The sequence below is a fragment of the Oncorhynchus gorbuscha genome, linkage group LG10 (assembly GCF_021184085.1).
Source record: "Oncorhynchus gorbuscha isolate QuinsamMale2020 ecotype Even-year linkage group LG10, OgorEven_v1.0, whole genome shotgun sequence".
Lineage (NCBI taxonomy): Eukaryota > Metazoa > Chordata > Actinopteri > Salmoniformes > Salmonidae > Oncorhynchus > Oncorhynchus gorbuscha.
Genome location: NC_060182.1, coordinates 2,354,868 through 2,369,559, shown reverse-complemented (window position 1 = coordinate 2,369,559; position 14,692 = coordinate 2,354,868). Strand labels below are relative to the sequence as shown.

Below are 14,692 nucleotides of genomic sequence, written 5' to 3'. Positions count from 1 at the left end.
ACAATAGGATAGAATAGAATAGGATATGATACAATAGGATAGGATAGGATAGGATACAATAGGATAGGATAGAATAGGATAGAATATAATAAAATAGAGTAGGATATGATAGGATACAATAGGATAGGATAGGATACAATAGGATAGGATAGGATAGGATACAATAGGATATAATATGATAGGATAGGATACAATAGGATAGGATAGGATAGGATACAATAGGATATGATAGGATAGGAAAGGATAGGATACAATAGGATACAATAGGATAGGATAGGATACAATAGGATAGAATAGAATAGGATATGATACAATAGGATAGGATAGGATAGGATACAATAGGATAGGATAGGATAGGATACAATAGGATAGGATAGAATAAAATAGGATAGGATAGGATAGGATACAATAGGATAGGATAGGATACAATAGGATAGGATAGAATAAAATAGGATAGGATAGGATACAATAGGATAGGATAGAATAAAATAGGATAGGGTAGAATAGGATAGGATAGAATAGGATAGGATAGAATAGGATAGGATAGAATGGGATAGGATAGAATAGGATAGGATAGGATACAATAGGATAGGATAGAATAGAATAGAATAGAATATAATGGAATAGGATAGGATAGAATAGGATAGGATAGAATAGAATAGGATAGGATAGGATAGAATAGAATAAAATAGGATAGGATAGGATAGGATAGAATAGGATAGAATAGAATAGGATAGGATAGGATAGGATAGGATAGGATAGGATAGAATAGAATAAAATAGGATAGGATAGGATAGAATAGAATAAAATAGGATAGGATAGGATAGGATAGGATAGAATAGGATAGAATAGAATAAAATAGGATAGGATAGGATAGGATAGGATAGAATAGAATAAAATAGGATAGGATAGGATAGAATAGGATAGAATAGAATAAAATAGGATAGGATAGGATAGGATAGAATAGGATAGAATATAATAAAATTGGATAGGATAGGATAGGATAGGATAGGATAGGATAGAATAGAATAAAATAGGATAGGATAGGATAGAATATGATAGAATAGAATAAAATAGGATAGGATAGGATAGAATAGGATAGAATAGAATAAAATAGGATAGGATATGATAGGATAGAATAGGATAGAATAGAATAAAATAGGATAGGATAGGATAGGATAGAATAGAATAAAATAGGATAGGATAGGATAGAATAGAATAGAATAGAATAAAATAGGATAGGATAGAATAGAATAAAATAGGATAGGATAGGATAGGATAGAATAGGATAGAATAGAATAAAATAGGATAGGATAGGATAGAATAGGATATAATAGAATAAAATAGGATAGGATAGGATAGAATAGGATAGAATATAATAAAATAGAGTAGGATAGGATAGGATACAATAGGATAGGATAGGATACAATAGGATAGGATAGGATAGGATATAATAGGATAGGATAGGATAGGATATAATATGATTGGATAGGATAGAATAGGATAGGATATAATATGATTGGATAGGATAGAATAGGATAGGATACAATATGATAGGATAGGATAGGATACAATATGATAGGATAGGATACAATAGGATAGGATAGGATATGATACAATAGGATAGGATAGGATAGGATAGGATACAATAGGATAGGATACAATATGATAGGATAGGATACAATAGGATAGGATAGGATACAATAGGATAGGATAGGATACAATAGGATAGGATAGGATAGGATACAATAGGATATGATAGGATAGGATAGGATAGGATACAATAGGATAGGATAGGATAGAATAGAATAGGATAGAATAGCATATAATAAAATAGAGTAGAATAGAATTTGATAGGATATAATATGACAGGATAGGATACAATATGATAGGATAGGATAGGATAGGATAGGATATAATATGATAGGATAGTATAGGATATAATATGATAGGATACAATATGATAGGATAGGATATAATAGGATAGGATAGGATATGATAGGATAGGGTATAATAGGATAGGATAGGATAGGATATGATACAATAGGATAGGATAGAATACAATAGGATAGGATAGGATAGGATATAATAGGATATGATAGGATAGGATAGGATAGGATACAATAGGATAGGATAGGATAGGATAGGATAGGATATAATATGATAGGATAGGATAGGATACAATAGGATAGGATAGGATAGGATAGGATAGGATAGGATACAATAGGATAGGATATGATACAATATGATAGGATAGGATAGGATACAATAGGATAGGATAGGATAGGATAGGATAGGATAGGATAGGATAGGACACAATAGGATAGGATAGGATAGAATAGAATATGATAAAATAGCATATAATAAAATAGAGTAGAATAGAATTTGATAGGATATAATATGTTAGGATAGGATACAATATGATATGATAGGATAGGATAGGATATAATAGGATAGGATATGATAGGATATAATAGGATATAATAGGATAGGATAGGATAGGATATAATAGGACATGATAGGATATGATAGGATATGATAGGATATAATAGGATAGGATAGGATAGGATATAATAGGATATGATAGAATATGATAGGATAGGATAGGATAGGATATAATATGATAGGATACAATATGATAGGATAGGATATGGTAGGATATAATAGGATAGGATACAATATGATAGGATAGGATAGGATAGGATACAATATGATAGGATATAATATGATAGGATAGGATATAATAGGATATAATATGATAGGATACAATATGATAGGATACAATATGATAGGATAGGATAGGATAGGATACAATATGATAGGATAGGATATGGTAGGATATAATAGGATATAATATGATAGGATACAATATGATAGGATACAATATGATAGGATAGGATATAATAGGATATGATAGGATAGGATAGGATACAATATGATATGATATAATATGATAGGATAGGATATAATAGGATAGGATAGGATAGGATTGGATACAATATGATAGGATATAATATGATAGGATAGGATATAATAGGATAGGATAGGATAGGATACAATATGATAGGATACAATATAATAGGATAGGATATGATAGGATAGGATACAATATGATAGGATATAATATGATAGGATAGGATATAATATGATAGGATATGATACAATATGATAGGATACAATATAATAGGATAGGATATGATAGGATAGGATACAATATGATAGGATATAATATGATAGGATAGGATATAATAGGATAGGATAGGATACAATATGATAGGATACAATATAATAGGATAGGATATGATAGGATTGGATACAATATGATAGGATATAATATGATAGGATATAATAGGATATTGTAGGATAGAATAGAACATTATATAATGGAATATGGATAGAATATGTCCGTGCTGTAGCCTACAGCGTCACAGAGTAAGGCACACAGGACAGATAGGACAGGCTGTCCGCGTCTCAGAGTAAGGCACACAGGACAGACAGCCTGCCTATCTTCTGTATCTATCTCGTGGGAATGTCAGCAGATAATTTTTTGTGTACTTGCACGGCACTCACCGACGCACACTATCTTAGACTTTGAGATAAGAGTGCCTGACTTCATATACCTAGAATCAACTCCAAGCCTACCTCACACCTATTAGTAAGCGCAATGTATTTAGTGGAGAATACACACGCTGTAGTAGTAGACTAAGAATGTGTAGATCAATCACTTTTGTAGTCTAGCTAATGGAGACATTTAAAAGTGTCCCGTAAGAGACATAGTAGACACATCATTTCGCTACAGCAATACAAACCGCATATCTCCAGACACGCAGGTCTCGCGTACCGTGCGTGATCCGATAGAGAGAGGACGCGCGTAGAGGGATCGAGGGAAGAAGGAGAGAGGACGAGAGGACACCGAGATCTTTCTCCTTGTCTGATGAACGAACCTATTCGAAAAGTATGAGAGGAACCGGCTAGATTTAGACCACTCGTCACTCTACAGTTCGTATGTTGTTGAGGGGAGGGTGGGGAAAAAAAGAATGATCCTATCCTAGACCTACACCAACGGAAATCTGTATCGCTGCGCTGGCAACTGTGGAAAACAGAACAGCGAGCAAGAGACTGAGATAAACAACATACAACATAGGAAAGCAGCCAACTGCCTAAAACCAAAAATAAAGCAACTTCTGGGAAGGAACCGGAGGCCAGCGTGGAAAGGACTCATAACAGATCGTTGGAATAGCATCTCGAATAACGGTATGGCGCTGCTGCTGTTGCTGTCTAACACTGTCCGTGTGTGAGAATGCTGTTTTCTGCATAGAAATGTAGCCTATATTTGTGCACCTTACATTCTCCAGCTCGGCCGGTGTGAACAGGTATGTTGCTGTTAAAGTAGCTTGTATGTATCTTCTCCTATGATCACACATATGCGTCCCTTGGATATTGGAACTGTTGCGGCTAAACCTCATTGATTTATTATAGGAACTAGGCAGCCCACGTTTGCGCAGCGCCTCCATATGACGCCACACATATTTAGTAGGAGTGTTGGCTTTGCAAACCGCGGTCTGTGTCTCCTGGCCTGTCTGTGTGTTACAGACACACAGACCAGACCTGTCTGTACTGCATAAAATAAATAAAACTGCACACTTCTGTCTGTGATGTCTCCCCACGTGATGACGACTTCGGTAAAAGTCGAAACGTTGTTGATTTTTTTTGGGGTGCAGAGAAATAGCACTGAGGAGCTGCAATATTCTCGTGCAGGCCTCCTCATCATTTGACACGTCACACACCCGTCTTTCCTCATCTCATGTCTTGTCTGTTATTGTGCTCTCTCTCTCTCATCATCAGGCAGGTAGGACCTTTGTCATGGAGTTCCTAAACGACTCCTTGGTCGGTGGATCAGACCTGGACCTGAGAGCCTTCCACTTCTACAACGACTCTCTGCTTTTCCAGAACAACTTCAGTATTGGCAACAACGAGACCTACGCCTTCCTCCCCACAGGCATCAAGATCACCATCGTTGTGGTCTACATGATGGTCTGCGTGGTGGGGCTCGTGGGTAACTGTCTGGTCATGTACGTTATCATCAGGTAAGGGCTCGTGGCGACCTCCTCTCTCTACCTGGTCGGATTGAATGATTTCACCAGAGAGACCAAAGACGCACCTTAGAAATGATTTCACCAGAGAGACTATAGACGCACCTTAGAAATGATTTCACCAGAGAGACTATAGACGCACCTTAGAAATGATTTCACCAGAGAGACTATAGACGCACCTTAGAAATGATTTCACCAGAGAGACTATAGACGCACCTTAGAAATGATTTCACCAGAGAGACTATAGACGCACCTTAGAAATGATTTCACCAGAGAGACTATAGAGACTACCTTAGAAATGATTTCACCAGAGAGACTATAGAGACTACCTTAGAAGTGATTTCACCAGAGAGACTATAGAGACTACCTTAGAAATGATTTCACCAGAGAGACTATAGAGACTACCTTAGAAGTGATTTCACCAGAGAGACTATAGAGACTACCTTAGAAATGATTTCACCAGAGAGACTATAGAGACTACCTTAGAAGTGATTTCACCAGAGAGACTATAGAGACTACCTTAGAAATGATTTCACCAGAGAGACTATAGAGACTACCTTAGAAATGATTTCACCAGAGAGACTATAGACTACCTTAGAAGTGATTTCACCAGAGAGACTATAGAGACTACCTTAGAAATGATTTCACCAGAGAGACTATAGACGCACCTTAGAAATGATTTCACCAGAGAGACTATAGAGACTACCTTAGAAATGATTTCACCAGAGAGACTATAGAGACTACCTTAGAAATGATTTCACCAGAGAGACTATAGAGACTACCTTAGAAGTGATTTCACCAGAGAGACTATAGAGACTACCTTAGAAATGATTTCACCAGAGAGACTATAGAGACTACCTTAGAAGTGATTTCACCAGAGAGACTATAGAGACTACCTTAGAAATGATTTCACCAGAGAGACTATAGAGACTACCTTAGAAGTGATTTCACCAGAGAGACTATAGAGACTACCTTAGAAATGATTTCACCAGAGAGACTATAGAGACTACCTTAGAAATGATTTCACCAGAGAGACTATAGACTACCTTAGAAGTGATTTCACCAGAGAGACTATAGAGACTACCTTAGAAATGATTTCACCAGAGAGACTATAGACGCACCTTAGAAATGATTTCACCAGAGAGACTATAGAGACTACCTTAGAAATGATTTCACCAGAGAGACTATAGAGACTACCTTAGAAATGATTTCACCAGAGAGACTATAGAGACTACCTTAGAAGTGATTTGCACTGACTACCCATTTTCCATTTAGTCATTAAGCAGACACTCTTATTGAGAGCGACTAAAGCATAGTTACATCAATTATAGTTAGCACCTCAGCATTTCACTGCACCTTGTATACCTGATGTAAACTGTACTGTATTGTTGAGGAAGCATTTCACTGCACCTTGTATACCTGATGTAAACTGGTTATGTGACTACTACAATTGATTTGAATTTGATTGGAGACCTCACCTGTGTTGATTGGAGACCTCACCTGTGTTGATTGGAGACCTCACCTGTGTTGATTGGAGACCTCACCTGTGTTGATTGGAGACCTCACCTGTGTTGATTGGAGACCTCACCTGTGTTGATTGGAGACCTCACCTGTGTTGATTGGAGACCTCACCTGTGTTGATTGGAGACCTCACCTGTGTTGATTGGAGACCTCACCTGTGTTGATTGGAGACCTCACCTGTGTTGATTGGAGACCTCACCTGTGTTGATTGGAGACCTCACCTGTGTTGATTGGAGACCTCACCTGTGTTGATTGGAGACCTCACCTGTGTTGATTGGAGACCTCACCTGTGTTGATTGGAGACCTCACCTGTGTTGATTGGAGACCTCACCTGTGTTGATTGGAGACCTCACCTGTGTTGATTGGAGACCTCACCTGTGTTGATTGGTGATGATGCAATAATGCAGCAGAATGTCCATATGGATGAAATGAGTGTCTGTCTGTCTGTCTGTCTGTCTGTCTGTCTGTCTGTCTGTCTGTCTGTCTGTCTGTCTGTCTGTCTGTCTGTCTGTCTGTCTGTCTGTCTGTCTGTCTGTCTGTCTGTCTGTCTGTCTGTCTGTCTGTCTGTCTGTCTGTCTGTCTGTCTGTCTGTCTGTCTGTCTGTCTGTCGTCTGTCTGTCTGTCTGTCTGTCTGTCTGCATTGTGTATAATGGTCTTTGCTGTTACCTCTTCAGAGTGACTGCTCTGTGGTGATGCTTTCAAACCAACACAAGCTGTTGCCTCCATCCAGCCAATCACCTTCACTCAACATCTATTGTTAGATTAACAGTTGGGTCTCACTCAGACAAACCAAATAACTAAACAAAAATAACTAAAATGATCAAATGCAATGCTACTTGCTTTTGTGTGTGTGTGTGTGTGTGTGTGTGTGTGTGTGTGTGTGTGTGTGTGTGTGTGTGTGTGTGTGTGTGTGTGTGTGTGTGTGTGTGTGTGTGTGTGTGTGTGTGTGTGTGTGTGTGTGTGTGTGTGTGTGTGTGTGTGTGTGTGTGTGTGTGTGTGTGTGTGTGTGGTTTGCCAATCTCTCTATATGAAAAACAAAATACATTTAAACCTATTGCTATTATTTAAAAGTTCCTTGAATCCTTTTGCACCTTACCTTGCAAGTTTTCAAGCCTTAGTTTCCACAAAAGCACATTTTTATTAATATCCTCTGTAGGCTGGAGTAAGGCTCCAATTTCAGACAGAGCAATATATTTTCCCAACCAAACAACCAACCAAAGCTTGTCATCCTCTCTTCACAATGGTTGATATTGCCAGTAGAAAATTGAACAACATAGATGGAAAGAGTCTAGAAGAAAAGAGCAAAAGATTGGCACATACTTCCCTCAGCCACTTTAATATACTGTATGTGCTGCAGATCTGTGTATCCCAATATCTACAGAAAGAACCAGCTGAGCCCCGAGGACCTGACCTTTAATATTGAATATGTGCGGCAGATCTATACATCCAATATCTACAGAAAGAACCAGCTGAGCCCAGAGGTCCTGGCCTTTAATATTGAATATGTGTTGCAGATCTGTCTATCCAATATCTACAGAAAAAAAACAGCTGAGCCCAGAGGTCCTGGCCTTCTTTCTCCGCAGTATTACACAACTCAATCAGATTCATTGTGTGCCTCCAGAATGTCACCCTATTCCTTATGTAAGTCAATAGGGCTCTGGTCAAAGTAGTTTACTATTTAGGGAATATATGTCTCTATGACACTTAACTAGGGTTCTGTAGTTACATTGTCACGTTCCTTATAAAGATCAGACCAAGGCGCAGCGAGGGATGCGTACGTTCTTTTTATTAACTGAATGAACAACGAATAAACCAACTAAATAACAAAACTAAACGTGAAGCTACAAAAAATAGTGCTGACAGGCAACTACACATTGACAAGATCCCACACCAGAAAGTGGGAAACAGGGCTACCTAAATATGATCCCAAATCAGAGACAACGATAAACAGCTGTCTCTGATTGAGAAACATATCAGGCCAAAATAGAAATACAAAAAACCCCTAGACCTACAACAACCCTAGACATACAAAACCCCTAGACCTACACCAACCCTAGACCTACAACAACCCTATACATACAAAACCCCTAGACCTACAACAACCCTAGACCTACAACAACCCTAGACATACAAAACCCCTAGACCTACAACAACCCTAGACCTACAACAACCCTATACATACAAAACCCCTAGACCTACAACAACCCTAGACCTACAACAACCCTAGACATACAAAACCCCTAGACCTACAACAACCCTAGACCTACAACAACCCTATACATACAAAACCCCTAGACCTACAACAACCCTAGACCTACAACAACCCTAGACATACAAAACCCCTAGACCTACAACAACCCTAGACCTACAACAACCCTAGACATACAAAACCCCTAGACCTACAACAACCCTAGACCTACAACAACCCTAGACATACAAAACCCCTAGACATACAACCACTAGAGTACCCACCCTAGTCACACCCTGACCTAACCAAGATATATGGAAAACAGAGATATCTAAGGTCAGGGCATGACATACACATGTAACAAGGTGTCGTTTCAACCTCTTAATGACATATGTTAAACAACGTTGAATATCATTTGGCTTTCTGTCTACAATGTTGAACTGTTACAGACCACTGAGTTCCTCCACGCTCTCAATTCAATTCATGTCAATTCAATGGGCTTTATAGGCACAGGGAAAATATGCTTACATTCCTGAGGCAAGTGAAATAAATTATAAACAAAAAATTAAATAAGCAATAATATAATAATATATAATAATAAATAATAATAATATAATATATAATGTATTATAATGTATTATAAATAAGCAATAAAAAATGAACATGTAAACATTACACAAAGGACTAAAGACATTTCAAATGTCATATTATGGCTATGTACTGGGTTGTAACAAAATGCAAATAGTTGAGGTACAAAAGGGAAAATAAACATAAATATGTTTTTTTTTTACAATGGTGTTTGTTCGTCACTGGTTGCCCTTTTCTTGTGACAACAGGTCACAGATCTTGCTGCTGTGATGGCACACTGTGGTATTTCACCCAGTAGATATGGGAGTTTATCAACATTGGACTTGTTTTAGAAGTCTTTGTGGGTCTGTGTTATCTGAGGTTAATATGTGTCCTAGATATGGTCATTCATTTGGCAGGAGCTTAGGAAGTGCAGCTCAGTTTCCTGATTCGTGGGCAGAGTGCACATAGCCAGTCTTCTCTTAACCTCTACAGGATTGGTGGGTGCCCCTCTGGACTGTTGAACTAACATAGGCTAATGTGATTAGCATGAGGTTGTAAGTAACAAGAAAATGTCCCAGGACATAGACATATCTGATATGGGCAGGAACGTTAAATTCTTATTAATCTAACTGCACTGTCCAATGTACAGTAGCTATTACAGTGAAAGAATACCATGCTATTGTTTGAGGAGTGTGTACAGTTATGAACTTGAAAAGTTATTAATTAACCAATAAGGCATATTTGGGCAGTCTTGATACAACATTTTGAACAGAAATGCAATGGTTCATTGGATCAAAAATCACAGAAGTTGGAGACTTATATCTCCCTCACTAACTTAAGAGCATCGGCTGTCAGAGCTCTTTTCCATATCGTAAACCTGTCTTACTTCAGACTCAGAGTAAACTCTTTTCCATAGGTGATTCTCGTTGTCTCTGATTGGGAACCGTATTTAGGTAGCCTGGGTTTCACTGTGTATTTCGTGGGTGATTGTTCCTGTCTCTGTGTAGTGTTCACCAGACAGGCTGTATACGTTTTCACGTTCCGTTTGTCGTTTTTGTATTTATTAAGTTATTTCATGTATCGTCATTTGTTTCATTAAAGACATGAGTAACCACCACGCTGCATTTCGGTCTGACTCTCTTTCGACAAACGAAGAACGCCGTTACAGAATCACCCACCACACACGGACCGAGTGGCGTGGTTACAGGCAGCGACAGCAGGAGCAGCGAAAGGAGGATGAATTATTCGGAGAATGGACATGGGAAGACGTGTTGGATGGCAAAGGTTGTTACAATTGGGAGGACATACTGGCCGGAAGAGATTGCCTCCCATGGGAACAGGTGGAGGCACTTAGGAGAGCAGAGGCAGCAGGAGATAGGAGCCGACGATACGAGGGAACACGGTTGGCAAGGAAGCCCGAAAAGCAGCCCCAAAAATGTATTGGGGGGGGGGGGATCGGGGGGCTTACAGGGAGTATGGCTATGCCAGGTAGGAGACCTGCGCAAACTCCCTGTGCTTACCGGGGGGCTAGAGAGACCGGGCAGGCACCGTGTTATGCTATGGAGCGCACAGTGTTTCCAGTGCGGGTGCATAGCCCGGTGCGGTTCATACCAGCTCTTCATATTGGCCGGGCTAGAGTGGGCATCGAGCCAGGTAAGGTTGGACAGGCTCGGTGCTCAAGAGCTCCAGTGCACCTGCACGGTCCGGTCTATCCAGAGCCACCTCCACACACCAGTCCTCCGGTAGCAGCTCCCGCACCAGGCTTCCTGTGCGTGTCCTCGATCCAGTATCACCAGTTCCAGCACCACACACCTGGCCTTCAGTGTGCCTCGCCTGTTCAGCACAGCCAGAGCCTTACTTCCCTCCTGCGCTGTCGGAGTCTCCCGCTGTCGGAGTCTCCCGCCTGTTCAGCGCTTCTAGAGCCTTCCTCCTCTACAACGCTGCCGGAGCCTCCTGCCTGTTCGGAGCAGCCTGAGCTGCCAGTCTGCATGAAGCAGCCAGAGCTGTCAGTCTGCATGAAGCAGCCCGAGCTGTCAGTCTGCAAGGAGCTGCCAGTCTGCAAGGAGCTGCCAGTCTGCAAGGAGCTGCCAGTCTGCAAGGAGCTGTCAGTCTGCAAGGAGCTGTCAGCCTGCAAGGAGCTGTCAGCCTGCATGGAGCAGCCAGAGCTGCCAGTCTGCAAGGAGCTGCCAGTCTGCAAGGAGCTGCCAGTCTGCAAGGTGCTGCCAGCCTGCATGGAGCAGCCAGAGCTGTCAGTCTGCATGATGCAGCCAGAGCTGCCAGTCTGCATGGAGCAGCCAGAGCTGCCAGTCTGCATGGAGCAGCCGAGCTGCCAGTCTGCATGGAGCAGCCTGAGCTGTCAGTCTGCATGGAGCAGCCTGAGCTGTCAGTCGGCATGGAGCAGCCTGAGCTGTCAATCTGCATGGAACAGCCAGAGCTGCCAGTCTGCATGGAGCAGCCAGAGCTGCCAGTCTGCATAGAGCAGCTAAATCCGCCAGTCAGCCATGAACTTCTAGATCTGCCAGTTAACCAGATTCTTCCAGATCTGCCAGTCAACCAGTCTCTTCCAGATCTGCCAGTCAACCAGAATCTTCCAGATCCGCCAGCCAGCCAGGATCTACCGGAGCCTATTACCTGCCTGAGCTTCATCTCAGTACTGGGCTTCCTCTCAGTACTGGGCTTCCTCTCAGTACTGGGCTTCCCCTCAGTCCCGGGCTGCCCCTCAGTCCCGAGCTGCCCCTCAGTCCCGAGCTGCCTCAGTCCCGAGCTATTCTATCCACTCTAGGAGACAAACATGATGACAACACCACCCCAATGGGTGTTGCTGGGCAGCTTCAATGTGGTGCTCTTATTCTTCTCACTTTGCTTGGTGAGGTAGATTGCTGCTATAACTTGATGACCCCTTCACATACCTAAACATTTCCTTGGCTCTCTTGTAGAGTGTATCTATTTTTTTCAGTGTGCCATGATGTCCTTGAGGAGCAAATTAAATGCATGAGCAGCACAGCCAATGGGTGTGATGTGAGGGTAGGACTCCTCCACTTTAGACCAAGCAGCCTTCATGTTCGCAGCATTGTCTGTCACCAGTGCAAATACCTTCTGTGGTCCAAGGTCATTGAGGACTGTCCTCAGCTCATCTGCCATGTAGAGACCAGTGTGTCTGTTGTCCCTTGTGTCTGTGCTCTTGTAGAATACTGGTTGAAGGGTGGAGATGATGTAGTTAATTATTCCTTGCCCACGAACATTCAACCACCCATCAGAGATGATTGCAATACAGTCTGCTTTCTCTATGATTTGCTTGACCTTCACTTGCACTCTTTTGAACTCTGCATCCAGCAAATGAGTAGATAAACATGTCTGGTTGGAGGGGTGTATGCTGGGCGAAGAACATTCAGAAATCCCTTCCATACACACATTGCCTGTGAGCATCAGAGGTGAACCAGTTGTATACACAGCTCGAGCAAGACATCAGCATTGCTCTGACTACGTTCCTCCATTCAGTCAAAAAACCTTCTGATTCCAGGAGGACCATGAGTTGTTGCTATCGATAAGGTGTCTGATTCATAATTTTCACCTTGAATAGAAGTAGAGGGAGTTTTGTCAGAGGTTGCTTGTTGAGATTTCCGAGGGAACTTTATGCACTTGGCCAGATGACTGCACCTTTGTTGCATCCTTCACATATGGTTTGGAACAGTATTTGCAAATGTACACAGCTTTTCCTTCTACATTAGCTGCAGTGAAATGTCTCCACACATCAAATCAAATCAAATGTATTTATATAGACCTTCTTACATCAGCTGATATCTCAAAGTGCTGTACAGAAACCCAAAACAGCAAGCAATGCAGGTGTAGAATCACGGTGGCTAGGAAAAACTCCATAGAAAGGACAAATCCTAGGAAGAAACCTAGAGAGGAACCAGGCTATGAGGGCTGGCCAGTCCTCTTCTGGCTGTGCCGGGTGGAGATTATAACAGGACATGGCCAAGATGTTCAAATGTTCATAAATGACCAGCATGGTCAAATAATAATAATCACAGTAGTTGTCGAGGGTGCAGCAAGTCAGCACCTCAGGAGTAAATCTCAGTTGGCTTTTCACAGCCGATCATTAAGAGTATCTCTACCACTCCTGCTGTCTCTAGAGAGTTGAAAACAGCAGTTCTGGGACATGTAGCACGTCCGGTGAACAGGTCATGATTACATAGCCGCAGGCAGAACAGTTGAAACTGGAGCAGCAGCATGGCCAGGTGGACTGGGGACAGCAAGGAGTCATCATGCCAGGTAGCCCTGAGGCATGGTCCTAGGGCTCAGGTCCTCAGAGAGAAAGGGAGAAAGAGGGAATTAGAGAGAGCATACTTAAATTGACACAGGACTCCGGATAAGACACCGGATGAGTCTTCAGTAAAGACTTAAAGGTTGAGACCGAGTCTGCGTCTCTCACATGGGTAGGCAGACCATTCCATAAAAATGGAGCTCTATAGGAGAAAGCCCTGCCTCCAGCTGTTTGCTTAGAAATTCTAGGGACAATTAGGAGGCCTGCGTCTTGTGACCGTAGCGTACGTGTAGGTATGTACGGCAGGACCAAATCAGAGAGATAGGTAGGAGCAAGCCCATGTAATGCTTTGTAGGATAGCAGTAAAACCTTGAAATCAGCCCTTGCCTTGACAGGAAGCCAGTGTAGGGAGGCTAGCACTGGAGTAATATGATCAAATGTTTTGGTTCTAGTCAGGTTTCTAGCAGCCGTATTTAGCACTAACTGAAGTTTATTTAGTGCTTTAGCCGGAAAGTAGAGCATTGCAGTAATCTAACCTAGAAGTGACAAAAGCATGGATACATTTTTCTGCATCATTTTTGGACAGAAAGTTTCTGATTTTTGCAATGTTACGTAGATGGAAAAAAAGCTGTTCTTGAAATGGTCTTGATATGTTCTTCAAAAGAGAGATCAGGGTCCAGAGTAACGCCGAGGTCCTTCACAGTTTTATTTGAGACGACTGTACAACCATTAAGATTAATTGTCAGATTCAACAGAAGATCTCTGTTTTAAACACACTTTGCTGTAGGCTAAGACTAGTTAACAAAAAATGATGTATTGTATAAACTATCTTCACACCACCCAGTACTGTAATCAAAACTTCCCAGAAAGCACATAGTCCTTGGCTCAGACAGTGTATTAATTATGGGCTCTATAGCAGCTCATTAGTGTGCAAGATCTTGAGAATCAGCTGTATATGTGATGGAACAGTGCACTGTGCGTGCAGAGGGTTGAAATTCCATTGAATTGGGGATAGTTTAACCAAAATATGCCACAAGACCTAGAATTGCCTTA

At 41.4% G+C, this 14,692-nt stretch overlaps 2 protein-coding genes across 2 annotated transcripts in view; both read left to right on the top strand.

Annotated features, from left to right (window-relative positions):
* The window catches only part of LOC124045389 (plexin-B3-like), a 623,492-nt gene that overhangs the window by 318,172 nt on the left and 290,628 nt on the right, over window positions 1–14,692 (top strand). The window lies entirely within an intron of this gene.
* Window positions 3,785–14,692, top strand: part of LOC124045452 (nociceptin receptor-like) — an 88,295-nt gene continuing 77,387 nt past the window's right edge. Inside the window, exons 1-2 of the mRNA XM_046364750.1 lie at window positions 3,785–4,254; window positions 4,846–5,087. Of these exons, the coding sequence (XP_046220706.1) occupies window positions 4,864–5,087 (224 nt within the window). The 5' untranslated portion in view covers window positions 3,785–4,254; window positions 4,846–4,863. The remainder of the gene's footprint in view (window positions 4,255–4,845; window positions 5,088–14,692) is intronic.